At 49.8% G+C, this 21,859-nt stretch overlaps 1 protein-coding gene across 1 annotated transcript in view; it reads left to right on the top strand.

The window, feature by feature from the left end:
- CFDP1 (craniofacial development protein 1) overlaps positions 1-21,859 on the top strand; it is a 51,861-nt gene that overhangs the window by 15,862 nt on the left and 14,140 nt on the right. The window contains exons 4-5 of the mRNA XM_063945750.1: positions 5,244-5,362; positions 19,623-19,739. Of these exons, the coding sequence (XP_063801820.1) occupies positions 5,244-5,362; positions 19,623-19,739 (236 nt within the window). The remainder of the gene's footprint in view (positions 1-5,243; positions 5,363-19,622; positions 19,740-21,859) is intronic.

Raw genomic sequence — 21,859 nt, 5'->3', positions numbered from 1 at the left:
TATTGATACCCTGGATAGGGACAGTATATTACTAACTATAGAGCATTTGAAGGATGCATTACTATATATGCGTGATGCACAGAGGGATATTTGCACCCTGGCATCAAGAGTGAGTGCTATGTCCTTTTCTGCCAGAAGAGCGTTATGGACGCGACAGTGGTCAGGGGATGCGGATTCCAAACGACATATGGAAGTATTGCCGTTTAAAGGGGAGGAGTTATTTGGGGCCGGTCTATCGGACCTGGTGGCCACGGCAACGGCCGGAAAGTCCACCTTTTTACCCCAGGTCACCTCTCAGCAGAAAAAGACACCGTCTTTTCAAACTCAGTCCTTTCGTTCCCATAAGTACAGGCGGGCAAAAGGCCACTCATTTCTGCCCCGGGGCAGAGGAAGAGGAAAAAGACTGCACCAGGCAGCCTCTTCCCAGGAGCAGAAGCCCTCCTCTGCTTCTGCCAAGTCTTCAGCATGACGCTGGGGCTTTACAAGCGGAGTCGGACACGGTGGGGGCCCGTCTCAAAAATTTCAACGCGCAGTGGGCTCACTCGCAAGTGGACCCCTGGATTCTGCAGGTAGTATCACAGGGGTACAAACTGGAATTCGAGACGTCTCCCCCTCGCCGGTTCCTGAAGTCTGCTCTACCAAAGTCTCCCTCCGACAGGGAGGCAGTTTTGGAAGCCATTCACAAGCTGTATTCCCAGCAGGTGATAATCAAGGTACCTCTCCTACAACAGGGAAAGGGGTATTATTCCACGCTGTTTGTGGTACCGAAGCCGGACGGCTCGGTGAGACCAATTTTAAATCTAAAATCCTTGAACACTTACATAAAGAGGTTCAAATTCAAGATGGAGTCACTCAGAGCAGTGATAGCAAACCTGGAAGAAGGGGACTATATGGTGTCTCTGGACATCAAAGATGCTTATCTCCACGTCCCAATCTACCCTTCTCACCAAGGGTACCTCAGGTTTGTAGTACAAAACTGTCATCAGTTTCAGACGCTGCCGTTTGGATTGTCCACGGCACCTCGGGTCTTTACCAAGGTAATGGCCGAAATGATGATTCTTCTTCGAAGAAAAGGCGTTTTAATTATCCCTTACTTGGACGATCTCCTGATAAGGGCAAGGTCCAGGGAACAGTTAGAAGTCTGAGTAGCACTATCTCAGTTAGTGTTACGTCAGCACGGGTGGATTCTAAATATTCCAAAATCGCAGCTGATTCCAACGACACGTCTCCTGTTCCTAGGAATGATTCTGGACACAGTCCAGAAAAAGGTGTTTCTCCCAGAGGAGAAGGCCAGGGAGTTATCCGAGCTAGTCAGGAATCTCCTAAAACCAGGCCAGGTGTCAGTGCATCAGTGCACGAGGGTCCTGGGAAAAATGGTGGCTTCTTACGAAGCGATTCCATTCGGAAGATTCCATGCAAGAACGTTTCAGTGGGATCTTCTGGAAAAATGGTCCGGATCGCATCTTCAGATGCATCAGCGGATAACCCTGTCGCCAAGGACAAGGGTGTCTCTTCTGTGGTGGCTGCAGAGTGCTCATCTACTAGAGGGCCGCAGATTCGGCATTCAGGATTGGATCCTGGTGACCACAGATGCCAGCCTGAGAGGCTGGGGAGCAGTCACACAGGGACAAAATTTCCAGGGCTTGTGGTCAAGCATGGAAACATCTCTTCATATAAACATTCTGGAACTAAGGGCCATTTACAATGCCCTAAGTCAAGCAAAACCCCTGCTTCAGGGTCAGGCGGTATTGATCCAATCGGACAACATCACGTCAGTCGCCCACGTAAACAGACAGGGCGGCACGAGAAGCAGGAGGGCGATGGCAGAAGCTGCGAGGATTCTTCGCTGGGCGGAGAATCATGTGATAGCACTGTCAGCAGTGTTCATTCCGGGAGTGGACAACTGGGAAGCGGACTTCCTCAGCAGACACGACCTTCACCCGGGGGAGTGGGGACTTCATCCAGAAGTCTTCCAAGAGATGGTAAACCGTTGGGAAAAACCAAAGGTGGACATGATGGCGTCCCGTCTCAACAAAAAACTAGACAGATATTGCGCCAGGTCAAGGGACCCTCAGGCAATAGCGGTGGACGCTCTGGTAACACCATGGGTGTACCAGTCAGTGTATGTGTTCCCTCCTCTGCCTCTCATACCAAAAGTACTGAAAATCATAAAAAGGAGAGGAGTAAGAACTATACTCGTGGTTCCGGATTGGCCAAGAAGGACTTGGTACCCGGAACTTCAAGAGATGCTCACGGAGGACCCGTGGCCTCTACCTCTAAGAAAGGACCTGCTCCAGCAGGGACCTTGTCTGTTCCAAGACTTACCGCGGCTGCGTTTGACGGCATGGCGGTTGAACGCCGGATCCTGAAGGAAAAAGGCATTCCAGAAGAAGTCATCCCTACCCTGATAAAGGCCAGGAAGGATGTAACCGCGAAACATTATCACCGCATTTGGCGAAAATATGTTGCGTGGTGTGAGGCCAAAGAGGCCCCTACAGAGGAATTTCAACTGGGTTGCTTCCTACATTTCCTGCAAACAGGACTGTCTATGGGCCTAAAATTAGGGTCCATTAAGGTTCAAATTTCGGCCCTGTCGATTTTCTTCCAAAAAGAACTGGCTTAAGTGCCTGAAGTCCAGACGTTTGTCAAAGGGGTACTGCATATACAGCCTCCTTTTGTGCCCCCGGTGGCACCTTGGGATCTCAATGTGGTTTTGGGGTTCCTAAAATCACATTGGTTTGAACCACTCACCACTGTGGAATTAAAATATCTCACATGGAAGGTGGTAATGCTGTTAGCCCTGGCTTCAGCCAGGCGTGTCTCAGAATTGGCGGCTTTATCTTATAAAAGCCCTTACCTGATTTTTCACACGGATAGGGCAGAATTGAGGACTCGTCCTCAATTTCTCCCAAAGGTGGTTTCAGCGTTTCACGTGAACCAGCCTATTGTGGTGCCTGCGGCTACTAGGGACTTGGAGGACTCCAAGTTACTGGACGTCGTCAGGGCCCTGAAAATATATATTTCCAGGACGGCTGGAGTCAGGAAATCTGACTCGCTGTTTATCCTGTATGCACCCAACAAGCTGGGTGCTCCTGCTTCTAAGCAGACGATTGCTCGTTGGATTTGTAGTACAATTTAGCTTGCACATTCTGTGGCAGGCCTGCCACAGCCAAAATCTGTAAAAGCCCATTCCACAAGGAAGGTGGGCTCATCTTGGGCGGCTGCCCGAGGGGTCTCGGCTTTACAACTTTGCCGAGCAGCTACTTGGTCAGGGGCAAACACGTTTGCTAAATTCTACAAATTTGATACCCTGGCTAAGGAGGACCTGGAGTTCTCTCATTCGGTGCTGCAGAGTCATCCGCACTCTCCCGCCCGTTTGGGAGCTTTGGTATAATCCCCATGGTCCTTACGGAGTCCCAGCATCCACTTAGGACGTTAGAGAAAATAAGAATTTACTTACCGATAATTCTATTTCTCATAGTCCGTAGTGGATGCTGGGCGCCCATCCCAAGTGCGGATTGTCTGCAATACTTGTATATAGTTATTGTTACAAAATTCGGGTTATTATTGTTGTGAGCCATCTTTTCAGAGGCTCCTTCGTTTATCATACTGTTAACTGGGTTCAGATCACAGGTTGTACGGTGTGATTGGTGTGGCTGGTATGAGTCTTACCCGGGATTCAATATCCTTCCTTATTATGTACGCTCGTCCGGGCACAGTATCCTAACTGAGGCTTGGAGGAGGGTCATAGGGGGAGGAGCCAGTGCACACCAGCTAGTTCAAGCTTTTACTTTTGTGCCCAGTCTCCTGCGGAGCCGCTATTCCCCATGGTCCTTACGGAGTCCCAGCATCCACTACGGACTATGAGAAATCGAATTATCGGTAAGTAAATTCTTATTTTGGTGGGACTGCCCTCTCATAACCCCATTTTGGGCAGAGGCTTTTAAATGCACCGAACAGATAGTGGGAGATAAGATCCCGAAAGACCCAGGTTTTTGGCTCCTCAATCACACCCCCACGGGAACACACTCCTACAAACATTCACTGTTTAGACACCTTAGCAACGCAGCAAAAGCGGTTGTTCCACTCCTTTGGAGATCCACCTCACCACCCTCGATTAAATTATGGATCTCAAAGGTCGATTACTTTTTAGATATGGAAGACCTTCTCATCCGGGAAAACCGTTAACTTTATAGCTATTTGGTTTCCCTGGTACGACTTTAAAGACACACCTCTGTATCGGTCCTATATGACGACATAACCCTTCTCATATTCATATCCATATTCATATCTCGATTATGATGTCTCTTTAATATGGCTCAAACCCTCAAATGGTGGAGATCCCCTCCCCCCCGTCCCCCAAACAACCTGTCCCTACTGTGCAGACTCTCACACCTGACTCTACCCGTCTTAATTTTCCCTCTCTTTTTCTTTTTTCTTCTTCTCTTCTCTCTCTTTTTCCTCTTTCCCATTTTCCTATACTTTTTTGTTAAAATGTTTCTCATTTGTAAGTTTTGATGTTGTAAGCGATGCAGACAAATTATTTTTCTACTCTGGGCGCTTTATGTATATTGGACTGACATATATGATATGTGATGTTTTTGTCCCTCCTTCTTTATTTTTGGGAAAGTATTGCTGTAATGTTTTGTCTGCTGCTTTACTTAATAAAAAACAGTTTACACAAAAAAGAAATGTGTTGTACATGTGCTGGGCGGTGACTGGGAAGTGGCTATTTAGATGCATGCGTCCTATGGGCGTGTTATGGGGTGTCGCTGAAGTGTTTGCAGACACAGTTGTGTAGTTGCTCACATTAGAGGCATACTCTGACGGAGAATCTCCACCTTGCATGGGGCTAGTGTAAGTTTCCATGGTGCCACCGTCTGTTGAAGCCAAAGACGCAGCAAGCATCTCTAGCTGCTGAAAGAGGGGGCGCCCCACACCGTGTGCAATCAGACGCACACTTACACACCGGGGATTCGCTGAGACTAGCCCTGGCACTGTTATGTACTGAGTCCATCATTTTATAGTGTTGCTAGAAAGTCCCATCCCCAAATAATGTAACTGAGTATTATATCACATTCCAGACCATATTTAAAAACCAAAAACCTAAAAAACAATACTAATGAAAGGAAGATGCCGGACCTTATGTGTTACTATAAGGCGTTCCAGCGTTGGCATTTGGTCACATGCATAACACTCTGCTCACGTATGCTATCGTTACTGACATTTCTCTTGTCACTTAGACGCAGTCGGAGAAACCCGAGGATTCCAATGTGTCTTCAGAACAAGATGCAGAGACCGCGCCGGCGTCCAAGAAAGTGACCATTACTAAAGTGTTTGATTTCGCTGGTGAAGAAGTCCAGTAAGTAGCGCAATGTTCTACAGATATCCGTTATATTGTAAGGTAGGAGTCTGTCACAGGTAACTGGGAGGTTGTCTGACAATGTCTTTCATTTATGGTGTGTACATTCCTTCCTACAGCTTGTAATATATTGCTTGTTCTTTCTAGCCTCCCTCTGTGCTTTCTAGTAGTTTCAGTTGCCCTTGTATACGACACAGAGCTGCTGTCTGGATAAAATGATATAATCTCAAAGAGCACGAGCGTTACATCATGTCCCATATGGCAGTGAATGGTGCGTGTTCTGTATAAATATACAGCTGAAAAGCACAGATAGGAGCCGGGAAGAAAAAGCAATGTGTTCTGTAAAAGCCGCGTGATCCAATAAATTAAAGTTGTCTTTAGGTGAAAAATGTGTGACCCTTTTTACCACCTGCCTGGCATAGTCGCATGTAAGACAACCGGAGCCAGGAGTACGTTACCTGGCCATGACGCATCACATGCGACGCGATGCTCTCGTTGTGTGCTGCTCCTGCTGCGTGTCCTGGACGCCCAGCAGTGACGCGGTAGTCTCGGGGGAAAAAAATAGTCAGTTAAGTGGATAAGAATGTTAGAATGTATTGGTCTTTTGTATTGGAGTCGACCATACATCAGCCTAACAACCTGCAGTCCAGTGCTGGGGGCCGGACAGGAGCATCCGGTCACATGATGTTCTACCTTACTAATGTGCCCAGTAAGCTTCCATAAACGTGCGTCTTTCTATAGCATACATAGCGCTGCATAAAGTTTCCTCTGACCCCATGTATGAGACCAGAACGGCTGATAATGAATAGATTTAGATTTATTTACATTTTGCTGTTTTACCTTCCCGATATTACCCATTGTCAGTGGTGGCAGATCCCGTTCACAGAGTCATAAATAGGGCAAGGCCGAGCGGGCGGCACGGTTGCTGTCCGGATGGTGCGCGTGTACAGCTGGCAGGCTGCTTTAGGTTGCACCTTGCCACATATAGAAAGCTGCCGGGTGCGTTTCCTCCCACCCCCTGGCGCTTGTTGTTGGACGTCATGCAGGGGGTGGAGTCTGCCAGCACAGGGCGCCTATGAGATGCTATGGCGCTGCCTGTAAGCCTTCAGCTGCCCATGGTACCAGCAGAGTGTCGGGGTGTCTGATCCCTACAGTCCTATTACTTGTGGAATACAGGCTACTGCCAGCCTTTGTTTCTGTGGGGTCCTCATACTCTGCCTAGTACATAAAGGATGTCTATGTTCCTTCATACATATACTCCTCCCCGTCCACACATGGAAACTCCCCGCAGCTGGATAATGGCGGCACTATAGGCTTTGTCTCAGAAGTGGATAAGGGGGGTCATTCCGAGTTGTTCGCTCGCAAGCTGCTTTTAGCAGCTTTGCACACGCTAAGCCGCCGCCTACTGGGAGTGAATCTTCGCTTATCAAAATTGCGAACGAAAGATTCGCAATATTGCGAAAAGACTTCTCTGTGCAGTTTCTGAGTAGCTCGAGACTTACTCTTCCAGTGCGATCAGTTCAGTGCTTGTCGTTCCTGGTTTGACGTCACAAACACACCCAGCGTTCGCCCAGACACTCCTCCGTTTCTCCAGCCACTACCGCGTTTTTCCCAGAAACGGTAGCGTTTTTTCACACACTCCCATAAAACGGCCAGTTTCCGCCCAGAAACACCCACTTCCTGTCAATCACATTACGATCACCAGAACGAAGAAAAAACCTTGTAATGCCGTGAGTAAAATACCTAACTGCATAGCAAATTTACTTGGCGCAGTCGCACTGCGGACATTGTGCATGCGCATTAGTGACTAATCGCTCCGTTGCGAGAAAAAAATAACGAGCGAGCAACTCGGAATGACCCCCAAGGTTTGGAGCGCAATAATTATTGGCAGTGCTATTTGTGTAGGAAAATAGGTTTAGGTACTGTGGGTGGTGATGTCGGTGGAGCTACGAAAGAGGCGGATCATCAATTGGTGCATAAACTTTTTTTTTTTAAACACATAATGCCCCCAGTAGTGCCAGTTACACATAGCCCCCAGTAGTGCCAGTTACACATAGCCCCCAGTAGTGCCAGTTACACATAGCCCCCAGTAGTGCCAGTTACACATAGCCCCCAGTAGTGCCAGTTACACAATGCCCCCAGTAGTGCCAGTTACACATAGCCCCCAGTAGTGCCAGTTACACATAGCCCCCAGTAGTGCCAGTTACACATAGCCCCCAGTAGTGCCAGTTACACATAGCCCCCAGTAGTGCCAGTTACACACAGCCCCCAGTAGTGCCAGTTACACATAGCCCCCAGTAGTGCCAGTTACACATAGCCCCCAGTAGTGCCAGTTACACATAGCCCCCAGTAGTGCCAGTAACACGTAGCCCCCAGTAGTGCCAGTCACACGTAGCCCCCAGTAGTGCCAGTCACACGTAGCCCCCAGTAGTGCCAGTTACACGTAGCCCCCAGTAGTGCCAGTTACACGTAGCCCCCAGTAGTGCCAGTTACACGTAGCCCCCAGTAGTGCCAGTTACACGTAGCCCCCAGTAGAGCCTGTTACACGTAGCCCCCAGTAGTGCCTGTTACACGTAGCCCCCAGTAGTGCCTGTTACACGTAGCCCCCAGTAGTGCCTGTTACACGTAGCCCCCAGTAGTGCCTGTTACACGTAGCCCCCAGTAGTGCCAGTTACACGTAGCCCCCAGTAGTGCCAGTTACACGTAGCCCCCAGTAGTGCCAGTTACACGTAGCCCCCAGTAGTTCCAGTCACACGTAGCCCCCAGTAGTGCCAGTCACACACAGCCCCCAGTAGTGCCAGTTACACACAGCCCCCAGTAGTGCCAGTTACACACAGCCCCCAGTAGTGCCAGTTACACACAGCCCCCAGTAGTGCCAATTACACATAGCCCCCAGTAGTGCCAATTACACATAGCCCCCAGTAGTGCCAGTTACACATAGCCCCCAGTAGTGCCAATTACACATAGCCCCCAGTAGTGCCAGTTACACATAGCCCCCAGTAGTGCCAGTTACACATAGCCCCCAGTAGTGCCAGTTACACATAGCCCCCAGTAGTGCCAGTTACACACAGCCCCCAGTAGTGCCAGTCACACACAGCCCCCAGTAGTGCCAGTTACACATAGCCCCCAGTAGTGCCAGTCACACACAGCCCCCAGTAGTGCCAGTCACACACAGCCCCCAGTAGTGCCAGTCACACACAGCCCCCAGTAGTGCCAGTCACACATAGCCCCCAGTAGTGCCAGTCACACATAGCCCCCAGTAGTGCCAGTCACACATAGCCCCCAGTAGTGCCAGTCACACATAGCCCCCAGTAGTGCCAGTCACACATAGCCCCCAGTAGTGCCAGTCACACATAGCCCCCAGTAGTGCCAGTTACACACAGCCCCCAGTAGTGCCAGTCACACACAGCCCCCAGTAGTGCCAGTCACACACAGCCCCCAGTAGTGCCAGTCACACACAGCCCCCAGTAGTGCCAGTTACACACAGCCCCCAGTAGTGCCAGTTACACATAGCCCCCAGTAGTGCCAGTCACACATAGCCCCCAGTAGTGCCAGTTACACATAGCCCCCAGTAGTAATGCTCACCCCTCTTGCTGCTGCCTCCACGTCTCCTGTCTGTGAGCCTGCCTGAGGGGAGGAGAGCTCAGTGCGCATCTTTCCTTCCCCTCGATGTGTCCCGTCTCCCACAGATATTTGTAACATGTAGCCAATCAGGGTCCATCGCTGCCGGTGTGCAAGCTTTGGTTGGGCACTGAAGGCGGGACACAGCGAGGGGAAGGAGAGAAGCGCTGCACTCTCCTCCCCTCAGGCAGGCTCACAGAAACGGGACGCAGAGGCAGCAGCAATGGGGAAGTGCCAGGCCGGGCCGCAGATATTCCGGAATGCCATTCCTGGTGATGTCATTTTAGAAGAGACCTTTAGGAACAGCGTTTCCCGGAGCATTCCGGCCCAAAAATAGCCCTGAAATCATATCTGCAATTCACTATGGGCTGGTGCACATTTAGAGAACTGTGGGGCAGATTTATTAAGCCTGGAGAAGTGATAAAGCAGTGATAAGTACAAGATGATAACGCACCAGCCAGTCAGCTCCAATATGTAAATTGACAGGAGCTGATTGGCTGGTGCATTATTACCTTCCACTTACCATTGCTTTATCACTTCTCCAGGCTTAATACATCTGCCCCAGTATTTCCATGTCCCATATGAAGCTGATATTTTAAAGCTGTCATCCCTTTAGCAATGCATTTGTATATACATGAATTCCCTTTGCTTAAGTAATTCATTATATTGTTATACATTCTAATGTGCTGTACACTCCCACCTGTTCACTTCACTCCACAAACAAATGCCACCTCTCCCCCCAACTGATAACTTCCACTCTCGTCTCCATGATTTTGTCTGTGCTGCTCCCTACCACAGGAACTCTCTCCCTATCAGACTCTCCAACTCTCCACAGAGCTTTAAACGGGCTCTTAACATACAGTACACTACTTTATGGCAGCCTTCCAGCTCTCATCCTGACGCTCTATGCTCCTCGCTCACTATCTCTCTCCTGTGTCACCTCTGTCTGTCTGCCCCCCCCCCCCCCCCCCCCTTAGAAAGTAAGCTCGCAAGAACAGCTCCCTCATGTTCTTCTTTCCCTCACTTACTCCTTTACTCCTCCCCACTGTCCAGACCAACACCAAAACTGTGCCCTCAGCCGATGCTGCTTATTTGGGTTTTACGACTGCTGATGTTTATAAACCTTGTTCATGTTCTTGTCCATGTTTTATACTGTAAATATTTTTTTCTTCTTGTTTTGTTCATACTGTTTGTTTATGTGCTTTGTAAGGCGCTGCAGACCCCTTGTGGTGCAATAGTAATAATAGTAATGATGATGATGATAATAATATGTAGCAGTATTTTATCTTTCCACCACTAGGTGGTGCAGTGACGCAATCAGACTGAAGTTTAATGATTACAGTTTAGGCAAAGGGTTTCCTGCTGCCCTAATACTGACTCTGGCTAACAGTCATTCAAGAGGCCTGGTAAAGGAATTTGTATGGTGAAAATCAGCTCACATTATCCTGGCAGTGACGCAGCCCCTCGGGGCCTCTTAATGATCATGAGCTGTATTCTGCCTCTCCTAATGTTACTTTTCACCTCCTGCATTTGAGAGTGGTTTCCAGTGGGGCCTCAGACCTGAGGATAAGAGGGATCTCATCCCATTTACCAGCCGATGAAGTCAGTGAGCTCAGGACTCCTGCAGAGCTGAAAACGTGGTTCTCCTGGAGGCTTTCTTCAGAACTCGCCAATGACGTGATACACTAGGAAAATCCACTACAGTCACACACTTTGGGGGCTCCTGCTAATTATATTACTGTTCTGCTTGTTTCTGTTATCTGCTACATGATGAATGAAATATATAGTGTGTTACTGTACGTTGGGCCTGATTCCGATTTGTATGGAATTGCACAGCCACAGGGAAGCGCAGGAGATAGATGCCTCCTTCATGCATCTGTGAGATCAGAGTGCTGCGTCTGAGGATGCAGCATCGGAACACCATCGCACCCATTGGTTGCGACTCATGAAGGTAGAAGCCCTCGGTCAGTCTGCGGAAGCTGAAGCTCACTCAGACTGGCCACAGGATCTGGACAGCCGGGAAGGCTGCTTCTGACGACGCAGACCCAGGGCCTGGCATGCTCACATAACAGGGGGTGGCACACTCCTGTTTTCGAGAACGATGCCAGTTGCCCCCCCCCCCTAACTACACCCCCCAGATGCTGCGAGCGATAACGCAAGATCCGTCCTACACATTCGCAGAAACCATCAGATTTATATGTAACCAGACATTGCTGCTAATGTATTGAACACAACTATTGTTGATTTCAGTCTGACAGTAGATAATTATGTTAATATTAGAGAACGTCTGTATATATTGTAACCCCCTCCCCCCACATCCAAACGCACACCAATTGCTTGTAATACATTTCTCCACCAGTCTCCTCATCCATTGTAATTCATTCCTACCTCCCCGTAATTCATTATCTTTCCTCTTCTCACCACCAGTAATTCATTGTGCCTCCCCCCACCCTGCAGTTCATTCACTACCACTTCCATCTCCTGTCATTTTATTGTCTGCCAAGCTCCTAACTTTGTCTCCCTTCTTCCCCTGTAATTCCTTCTCCCTCTCTCCCTCCATCCCCTGTAATTCATTCTCCCTGCCACCCTCCTTCCCCTGTAATTCATTCTCCCTGCCACCCTCCTTCCCCTGTAATTCATTCTCCCTCCTTCCCCTGTAATTCATTCTCCCCGCCTCCCTCCTTCCCCTGTAATTCATTCTCCCTGCCACCCTCCTTCCCCTGTAATTCATTCTCCCTGCCACCCTCCTTCCCCTGTAATTCATTCTCCCTCCTTCCCCTGTAATTCATTCTCCCTCCTTCCCCTGTAATTCATTCTCCCGCCTCCCTCCTTCCCCTGTAATTCATTCTCCCCGCCTCCCTCCTTCCCCTCTAATTCATTCTCCCCGCCTCCCTCCTTCCCCTCTAATTCATTCTCCCCGCCTCCCTCCTTCCCCTGTAATTCATTCTCCCCGCCTCCATCCTTCCCCTGTAATTCAGTCTCCCTGTAATTCATTCTCCCCGCCTCCCTCCTTCCCCTGTAACTCATTCTCCCTGCCTCCCTCCTTCCCCTGTAATTTATTCACCCCGCCTCCCTCCTTCCCCTGTAATTCATTCTCCCTGCCACCCTCCTTCCCCTGTAATTCATTCTCCCTCCTTCCCCTGTAATTCATTCTCCCCGCCTCCCTCCTTCCCCTGTAATTCATTCGCCCCGCCTCCCTCCTTCCCCTGTAATTCATTCTCCCTGCCACCCTCCTTCCCCTGTAATTCATTCTCCCTGCCACCCTCCTTCCCCTGTAATTCATTCTCCCTCCTTCCCCTGTAATTCATTCTCCCCGCCTCCCTCCTTCCCCTGTAATCCATTCTCCCTGCCTCCCTCCTTCCCCTGTAATTCATTCTCCCCGCCTCCCTCCTTCCCCTGTAATTCATTCTCCCCGCCTCCCTCCTTCCCCTGTAATTCATTCTCCCCGCCTCCCTCCTTCCCCTGTAATTCATTCTCCCTGCCACCCTCCTTCCCCTGTAATTCATTCTCCCTCCTTCCCCTGTAATTCATTCTCCCTCCTTCCCCTGTAATTCATTCTCCCTCCTTCCCCTGTAATTCATTCTCCCCGCCTCCCTCCTTCCCCTGTAATTCATTCTCCCCGCCTCCCTCCTTCCCCTCTAATTCATTCTCCCCGCCTCCCTCCTTCCCCTCTAATTCATTCTCCCCGCCTCCCTCCTTCCCCTCTAATTCATTCTCCCCGCCTCCCTCCTTCCCCTGTAATACATTCTCCCCGCCTCCCTCCTTCCCCTGTAATTCATTCTCCCCGCCTCCCTCCTTCCCCTGTAATTCATTCTCCCTGCCACCCTCCTTCCCCTGTAATCCATTCTCCCTCCTTGCCCTGTAATTCATTCTCCCTGCCGCCCTCCTTCCCCTGTAGTTACTACTCCCCGCCTCCCTCCTTCCCCTGTAATTCATTCTCCCCGCCTCCCTCCTTCCCCTGTAATTCATTCTCCCCGCCTCCCTCCTTCCCCTGTAATTCATTCTCCCTGCCACCCTCCTTCCCCTGTAATTCATTTTCCCCGCCTCCCTCCTTCCCCTGTAATTCATTCTCCCTCCTTCCCCTGTAATTCATTCTCCCCGTCTTCCTCCTTCCCCTGTAATTCATTCTCCCTGCCACCCTCCTTCCCCTGTAATTCATTCTCCCCGCCTCCCTCCTTCCCCTGTAATTCATTCTCCCCGCCTCCCTCCTTCCCCTGTAATTCATTCTCCCCGCCTCCCTCCTTCCCCTGTAATTCATTCTCCCTGCCACCCTCCTTCCCCTGTAATTCATTCTCCCCGCCTCCCTCCTTCCCCTGTAATTCATTCTCCCTCCTTCCCCTGTAATTCATTCTCCCTGTCTTCCTCCTTCCCCTGTAATTCATTCTCCCCGCCTCCCTCCTTCCCCTGTAATTCATTCTCCCCGCCTCCCTCCTTCCCCTGTAATTCATTCTCCCTGCCACCCTCCTTCCCCTGTAATCCATTCTCCCTCCTTGCCCTGTAATTCATTCTCCCTGCCGCCCTCCTTCCCCTGTAGTTACTTCTCCCCGCCTCCCTCCTTCCCCTGTAATTCATTCTCCCCGCCTCCCTCCTTCCCCTGTAATTCATTCTCCCTGCCACCCTCCATCCCCTGTAATTCATTCTCCCCGCCTCCCTCCTTCCCCTGTAATTCATTCTCCCTCCTTCCCCTGTAATTCATTCTCCCCGTCTTCCTCCTTCCCCTGTAATTCTTTCTCCCCGCCTCCCTCCTTCCCCTGTAGTTCCTTCTCCCCGCATCCCTCCTTCCCCTGTAATTCATTCTCCCCGCCTCCCTCCTTCCCCTGTAATTCATTCTCCCCGCCTCCCTCCTTCCCCTGTAATTCATTCTCCCCGCCTCCCTCCTTCCCCTGTAATTAATTCTCCCCGCCTCCCTCCTTCCCCTGTAATCCATTCTCCCTGCCACCCTCCTTCCCCTGTAATTCATTCTCCCCGCCTCCCTCCTTCCCCTGTAATTCATTCTCCCCGCCTCCCTCCTTCCCCTGTAATTCATTCTCCCCGCCTCCCTCCTTCCCCTGTAATTCATTCTCCCCGCCTTCCTCCTTCCCCTGTAATTCAGTCTCCCTGTAATTCATTCTCCCCGCCTCCCTCCTTCCCCTGTAATTCATTCTCCCTGCCTCCCTCCTTCCCCTGTAATTCATTCTCCCCGCCTCCCTCCTTCCCCTGTAATTCATTCTCCCCGCCTCCCTCCTTCCCCTGTAATTCATTCTCCCCGCCTCCCTCCTTCCCCTGTAATTCATTCTCCCCGCCTCCCTCCTTCCCCTGTAATTCATTCTCCCCGCCTCCCTCCTTCCCCTGTAATTCATTCTCCCCGCCTCCCTCCTTCCCCTGTAATTCATTCTCCCCGCCTCCCTCCTTCCCCTGTAATTCATTCTCCCCGCCTCCCTCCTTCCCCTGTAATTTATTCACCCCGCCTCCCTCCCCCTGTAATTCATTCTCCCCGCCTCCCTCCTTCCCCTGTAATTCATTCTCCCCGCCTCCCTCCTTCCCCTGTAATTCATTCTCCCCGCCTTCCTCCTTCCCCTGTAATTCAGTCTCCCTGTAATTCATTCTCCCCGCCTCCCTCCTTCCCCTGTAATTCATTCTCCCCGCCTCCCTCCTTCCCCTGTAATTCATTCTCCCCGCCTCCCTCCTTCCCCTGTAATTCATTCTCCCCGCCTCCCTCCTTCCCCTGTAATTCATTCTCCCCGCCTCCCTCCTTCCCCTGTAATTCATTCTCCCCGCCTCCCTCCTTCCCCTGTAATTCATTCTCCCCGCCTCCCTCCTTCCCCTGTAATTCATTCTCCCCGCCATCCTCCTTCCCCTGTAATTCATTCTCCCCGCCTCCCTCCTTCCCCTGTAATTCATTCTCCCCGCCTCCCTCCTTCCCCTGTAATTCATTCTCCCCGCCACCCTCCTTCCCCTGTAATTCATTCTCCCCGCCACCCTCCTTCCCCTGTAATTCATTCTCCCCGCCTCCCTCCTTCCCCTGTAATTCATTCTCCCCGCCTCCCTCCTTCCCCTGTAATTCATTCTCCCTGCCACCCTCCTTCCCCTGTAATCCATTCTCCCTCCTTCCCCTGTAATTCATTCTCCCTGCCGCCCTCCTTCCCCTGTAATTCATTCGCCCCGCCTCCCTCCTTCCCCTGTAATTCATTCTCCCCGCCACCCTCCTTCCCCTGTAATTCATTCTCCCTGCCACCCTCCTTCCCCTGTAATTCATTCTCCCTCCTTCCCCTGTAATTCATTCTCCCCGTCTTCCTCCTTCCCCTGTAATTCATTCTCCCCGCCTCCCTCCTTCCCCTGTAATTCATTCTCCCCGCCTCCCTCCTTCCCCTGTAATTCATTCTCCCCGCCTCCCTCCTTCCCCTGTAATTCATTCTCCCCGCCTCCCTCCTTCCCCTGTAATTCATTCTCCCTGCCACCCTCCTTCCCCTGTAATCCATTCTCCCTCCTTCCCCTGTAATTCATTCTCCCTGCCGCCCTCCTTCCCCTGTAGTTACTTCTCCCTGCCGCCCTCCTTCCCCTGTAGTTACTTCTCCCCGCCTCCCTCCTTCCCCTGTAATTCATTCTCCCCGCCTCCCTCCTTCCCCTGTAATTCATTCTCCCTGCCACCCTCCTTCCCCTGTAATTCATTCTCCCTGCCACCCTCCTTCCCCTGTAATTCATTCTCCCCGCCTCCCTCCTTCCTCTGTAATTCATTCTCCCTCCTTCCCCTGTAATTCATTCTCCCCGTCTTCCTCCTTCCCCTGTAATTCATTCTCCCCGCCTCCCTCCTTCCCCTGTAATTCATTCTCCCCGCCTCCCTCCTTCCCCTGTAATTCATTCTCCCTGCCACCCTCCTTCCCCTGTAATCCATTCTCCCTCCTTCCCCTGTAATTCATTCTCCCTGCCGCCCTCCTTCCCCTGTAATTCATTCTCCCCGCCACCCTCCTTCCCCTGTAATTCATTCTCCCCGCCTCCCTCCTTCCCCTGTAATTCATTCTCCCCGCCTCCCTCCTTCCCCTGTAATTCATTCTCCCTGCCACCCTCCTTCCCCTGTAATCCATTCTCCCTCCTTCCCCTGTAATTCATTCTCCCTGCCGCCCTCCTTCCCCTGTAATTCATTCTCCCTGCCGCCCTCCTTCCCCTGTAATTCATTCGCCCCGCCTCCCTCCTTCCCCTGTAATTCATTCTCCCCGCCACCCTCCTTCCCCTGTAATTCATTCTCCCTGCCACCCTCCTTCCCCTGTAATTCATTCTCCCTCCTTCCCCTGTAATTCATTCTCCCCGTCTTCCTCCTTCCCCTGTAATTCATTCTCCCCGCCTCCCTCCTTCCCCTGTAATTCATTCTCCCCGCCTCCCTCCTTCCCCTGTAATTCATTCTCCCCGCCTCCCTCCTTCCCCTGTAATTCATTCTCCCCGCCTCCCTCCTTCCCCTGTAATTCATTCTCCCTGCCACCCTCCTTCCCCTGTAATCCATTCTCCCTCCTTGCCCTGTAATTCATTCTCCCTGCCGCCCTCCTTCCCCTGTAGTTACTTCTCCCCGCCTCCCTCCTTCCCCTGTAATTCATTCTCCCCGCCTCCCTCCTTCCCCTGTAATTCATTCTCCCTCCTTCCCCTGTAATTCATTCTCCCCGTCTTCCTCCTTCCCCTGTAATTCATTCTCCCCGCCTCCCTCCTTCCCCTGTAATTCATTCTCCCCGCCTCCCTCCTTCCCCTGTAATTCATTCTCCCTCCTTCCCCTGTAATTCTTTCTCCCCGCCTCCCTCCTTCCCCTGTAATTCTTTCTCCCCGCCTCCCTCCTTCCCCTGTAGTTCCTTCTCCCCGCCTCCCTCCTTCCCCTGTAATTCCTTCTCCCCGCCTCCCTCCTTCCCCTGTAATTCTTTCTCCCCGCCTCCCTCCTTCCCCTGTAGTTCCTTCTCCCCGCCTCCCTCCTTCCCCTGTAATTCCTTCTCCCCGCCCCCCTCCTTCCCCTGTAATTCCTTCTCCCCGCCTCCCTCCTTCCCCTGTAATTCATTCTCCGTCTCCCTCCTTCCCCTGTAATTCATTCTCCGTCTCCCTCCTTCCCCTGTAATTCATTCTCCGTCTCCCTCCTTCTCCTGTAATTCATTCTCCGTCTCCCTCCTTCTCCTGTAATTCATTCTCCGTCTCCCTCCATCCCCTGTAATTCATTCTCCGTCTCCCTCCTTCCCCTGTAATTCATTCTCCGTCTCCCTCCTTCCCCTGTAATTCATTCTCTGCCTCCCTCCTTCCCCTGTAATTCATTCTCCGTCTCCCTCCTTCCCCTGTAATTCATTCTCCGTCTCCCTCCTTCCCCTGTAATTCATTCTCCGCCTCCCTCCTTCCCCTGTAATTCATTCTCCCATCACATACAGTATACTCTCCCCCTTTCCTCCTCTCCTCTCCTCTCCCCTGTAATGCGTCCTCTTAACTCACTTACAAGCTTTGCGAATAATAACTACAACAACAATAATATTTCTTATGTTATATATGGCTCTGCCACATGTATTATTTTAGCTCTACCACATGTATTATTTAAAGATGGAATTATTTTTTATTGTTGTAAATTCAGTTCGTCCTTAATGGAAATTAAACTCGAGTAGATTTTAATTTATGAAGCATGAAGCTACAACATGCTGTTTACTGTTACGCTCTTATCTTTCCAATTTTGATTGAATCTACCACCCACCCATTTTAAGTAGTAGTTATGACCCTAGCTCCTCTCCTTGTCACCTCTGTGCAGAACAGGTGTAATAGAGCTTGGGTGTGTGCAGTTTGCTGCTGTCTCTGTCCTTTTCCGCAGTGCTTATGCCCTGGTCTAGGGTAAGTGGGATGCAGATTTGCAATGTGTGGGAGAACAAGTTCCACCCCACCTTAAATTCCATTCTTTTACAAACCTGGAAACATAGAATTTGGCGGCAGGTAAGAACCAATTGGCCCATCTAGTTTGCTCCTTTTTGACCTTTTGGTAACCTCAACCCTATTTGATCCTTAGTTCGTTGTAGGGACGTATTTATGACTATCCCAAGCATGTTTGCATTGCTCTACTGTCTTTGCCTCTACCACCTCTGATGGGAGGCTATTCCACCTATCCACTACCCTTGTTGAGTGCCTCAGTTTAGCTTTATATATGAACATTTCCATTTGTTTGATAGCTAATCCACCAACTCATTTCCTCCCCATACCCCTGCATGTGGGTGACCTGTAATTTGACATCTAAGATACTCCGTATTCCCCTTTATCCGGACTTCTCCTTCCATCCGTCTCTGTAAAGGATGGAGGCTCTTACACAACAGCACTCAGCTCTCTCTGCAGTTAGTCAGTGATATACCAGGACTTACCTACATGCCAGTGCTCATCTGTGCTAGAGTTTTACATAATACAACATAATCCTGTGCACCGTCTGTTATTCCCATGTTGATGTAAAGTCCGTATACTTAGTACAGGTTGAGTATCCCATATCCAAATATTCTGAAATACGGAATATTCCGAAATACGGACTTTTTTGAGTGAGATAGTGAAATCTTTGTTTTTTGATGGCTCAATGTACACAAACTTTGTTTAATACACAAAGTTATTAAAAATATTGTATTAAATGACCTTCAGGCTGTGTGTATAAGGTGTATGTGAAACATAAATGAATTGTGTGAATGTAGACACACTTTGTTTAATGTACAAAGTTATAAAAAAATATTGGCTAAAATGACCTTCAGGCTGTGTGTATAAGGTGTATAGGAAACATAAATGAATTCTGTGCTTAGACTTGGGTCCCATCACCATGATATCTCATTATGGTATGCAATTCTTCCAAAATATGGAAAAATCCAATATCCAAAATACTTCTGGTCCCAAGCATTTTGGATAAGGGATACTCAACCTGTACTTTTATTTCTACAAATGGTAATCTAAAATGTGCTGATAAGCAAAGTCATAATTCAGGAAAAATAAAGATACAAATCGCAGCATAAGGTAAATTAGACATAATGAAAAATTAATTGTAAGAAAAACTGGTGCCAGAAATAGGAATAATCCAGCAGTAATGATTATAAGAAGAAAACACTCGCTGTTACCTAATAATAATAATAGCAGGTATCTAAAATGCTGTCATCTGACATATAAATAGATCAACAAAACACTGAATACGAGCTCTGTTGGAAATACTAGGTGCAACTTGGAGTTAAATCAGATTAGCAGCTGGTATATATAGCACCCGTTTCTGCGGGCCTCCACTGGCTACCAGCAGCCTCCAAATAGGAAAGGGGAGTCCCTCGGGTTTGATAAGTAGACAGGTGTTATTGCTGACTCCTCAGCTCTGTAAATAATATCCGAACACCAGTGTTGGTCCAAGCAGTACAGGATTTGGGCTGTGACTGCTGCAGACATAGAAGTGTATGATGCCTCCTGCAGCTGACGCGTTTTTTGTGCGGTAGAACTTTTCTCAAGGGAATCACTGATACCTCTGAGCACGTGCCGCTGCCCAGGAACAACTTCTATACCCGAAGATGGCTGTGTATTACAGTGTAGCTTTTTACTAAAAAAAAAATGTGCCTTGAATGTAAGAAATGCTTTAGGTTCTGAAAACTCTTCTTCTGAGTGAACTGTATTGTCATAAAAGACTAACTGTGTCCTCTTATCTCCCCACCAGGGTGACTAGAGAAGTGGATTCCTCGTCCAGGGAAGCCAAGGCGTTTATCAAACAGCAGAAAGATCAGCTGGATCCGAATCCCATTCCTCCTAAAACCAGTATAGCAGCTAGCTCAGGGTGAGTTCTTCTGCAGCGTATCACAGCAATATTCCCTGTCCTGTGACCACTGATTCTCCCACATATACACACACACTGCCCTGTGACTGCTGACTCTCCCACATATACACACACTCTGCCCTGTGACTGCTGACTCTCCCACATATACATACACTGCCCTGTGACTGCTGACTCTCCCACATATACACACACTCTGCCCTGTGACTGCTGACTCTCCCACATATACATACACTCTGCCCTGTGACCGCTGACTCTCCCACATATACACTCCCTCTGCCCTGTGACCGCTGACTCTCCCACATATACATACTCTGCCCTGTGACCGCTGACTCTGCCACATATACACTCACTCTGCCCTGTGACTGCTGACTCTCCCACATATACACTCCCTCTGCCCTGTGACCACTGACTCTCCCACATATACACACACTCTGCCCTGTGACCGCTGACTCTCTCACATATACACTCACTCTGCCCTGTGACCGCTGACTCTCCCACATATACATACTCTGCCCTGTGACCGCTGACTCTCCCACATATACATACTCTGCCCTGTGACCGCTGACTCTGCCACATATACACTCACTCTGCCCTGTGACTGCTGACTCTCCCACATATACACACACTCTGCCCTGTGACCGCTGACTCTCCCACATATACACACACTGCCCTGTGACCGCTGACTCTCCCACATATACATACTCTGCCCTGTGACCGCTGACTCTCTCACATATACACTCCCTCTGCCCTGTGACCGCTGACTCTCCCACATATACACTCCCTCTGCCCTGTGACCGCTGACTCTCCCACATATACACTCCCTCTGCCCTGTGACCGCTGACTCTCCCACATATACACACACTCTGCCCTGTGACCGCTGACTCTCCCACATATACACTCACTCTGCCCTGTGACCGCTGACTCCCACATATACAAACTCTGCCCTGTGACCGCTGACTCTCCCACATATACACTCGCTCTGCCCTGTGACCGCTGACTCTCTGACATATACACTCCCTCTGCCCTGTGACCGCTGACTCTGCCACATATACACACACTCTGCCCTGTGACCGCTGACTCTCCTACATATACACACTCTGCCCTGTGATCGCTGACTCTCCCACATAGACACACACTTCCCTGTGACCGCTGACTCTCCTACATAGACACGCACTTTGCCCTGTGACTGCTGACTCTCCCAAATAGATACACACTCTGCCCTGTGACTGCTTTGTCCCACATATACACACACACTGCCCTGTGACTGCATTGTCCCACATATATACACACTCTGTCCTGTGACCGCTGACTCTTTAGACAAATATTTCCACAACAATGTCCGTTCTATTCTCTCTCTCAGTGGTACAACTATATACTTGTGCTCGGTAGTAGAAAAGATTAAAGGGTACCGAGTTTAAAGGGAACCGAGTTTAAAGGGAACCTATATGGCTTTGAACGACTGTACTTTATAGCCTGAGGCTGACTTAATGAACTGTTTTGCAGCCTGCCATTAATCTTGGAGGATGCGAAAACCTGTTATTAATAATAGATTTTATGACGGGCTTTGCTCTCCAGCCTACTCAATACCTGACTGTAGTCAGCCCCTGTTAAACTAATCGACTGCCAGCCTTGACGCCTGATCTTCATAATACTTTCCAGTGGGCTGCGGCTGTCTTTATGCGCTAGTTAGCGGTGAGATCATTCGGTCAGTAGGGAGATGCTGTCGGAATCGCAGAAATGTGGTTTGTGTAAATGCCGTACGACTGTGGGCTTTAAAGAGGGCAGTTCTCTGCCAGCCATTGTTTTTGTTTTGTCTTTTTACCCATTTAACCCTTTCTCTGTCGCATGGCTCCGATTACTCTGGCAGAACACTGGCTTCTTTGCATAGAAAAGGAAACGGACCATGTTGCTAAACTACCCACAAAACGCTATAATTGCCAGCATTGGCAATCTGCACCAGTATGTATTATTAGCATTTGTGTTTGTTTCTAAGCAGCCCCAGTGCTCTGCAGCAGCAAAGCATGGGAAATACATGGACTGTTTTTGTCATCTTTATTACAAGACACTGCTTTAATACTGAATACATTAAATTAAGATAAAATATATCCTTATAGCATCCC

This window comes from Pseudophryne corroboree, chromosome 11 (genome assembly GCF_028390025.1).
Source record: "Pseudophryne corroboree isolate aPseCor3 chromosome 11, aPseCor3.hap2, whole genome shotgun sequence".
Classification (NCBI taxonomy): domain Eukaryota; kingdom Metazoa; phylum Chordata; class Amphibia; order Anura; family Myobatrachidae; genus Pseudophryne; species Pseudophryne corroboree.
This window is presented reverse-complemented; position numbering and strand designations above follow the sequence as displayed.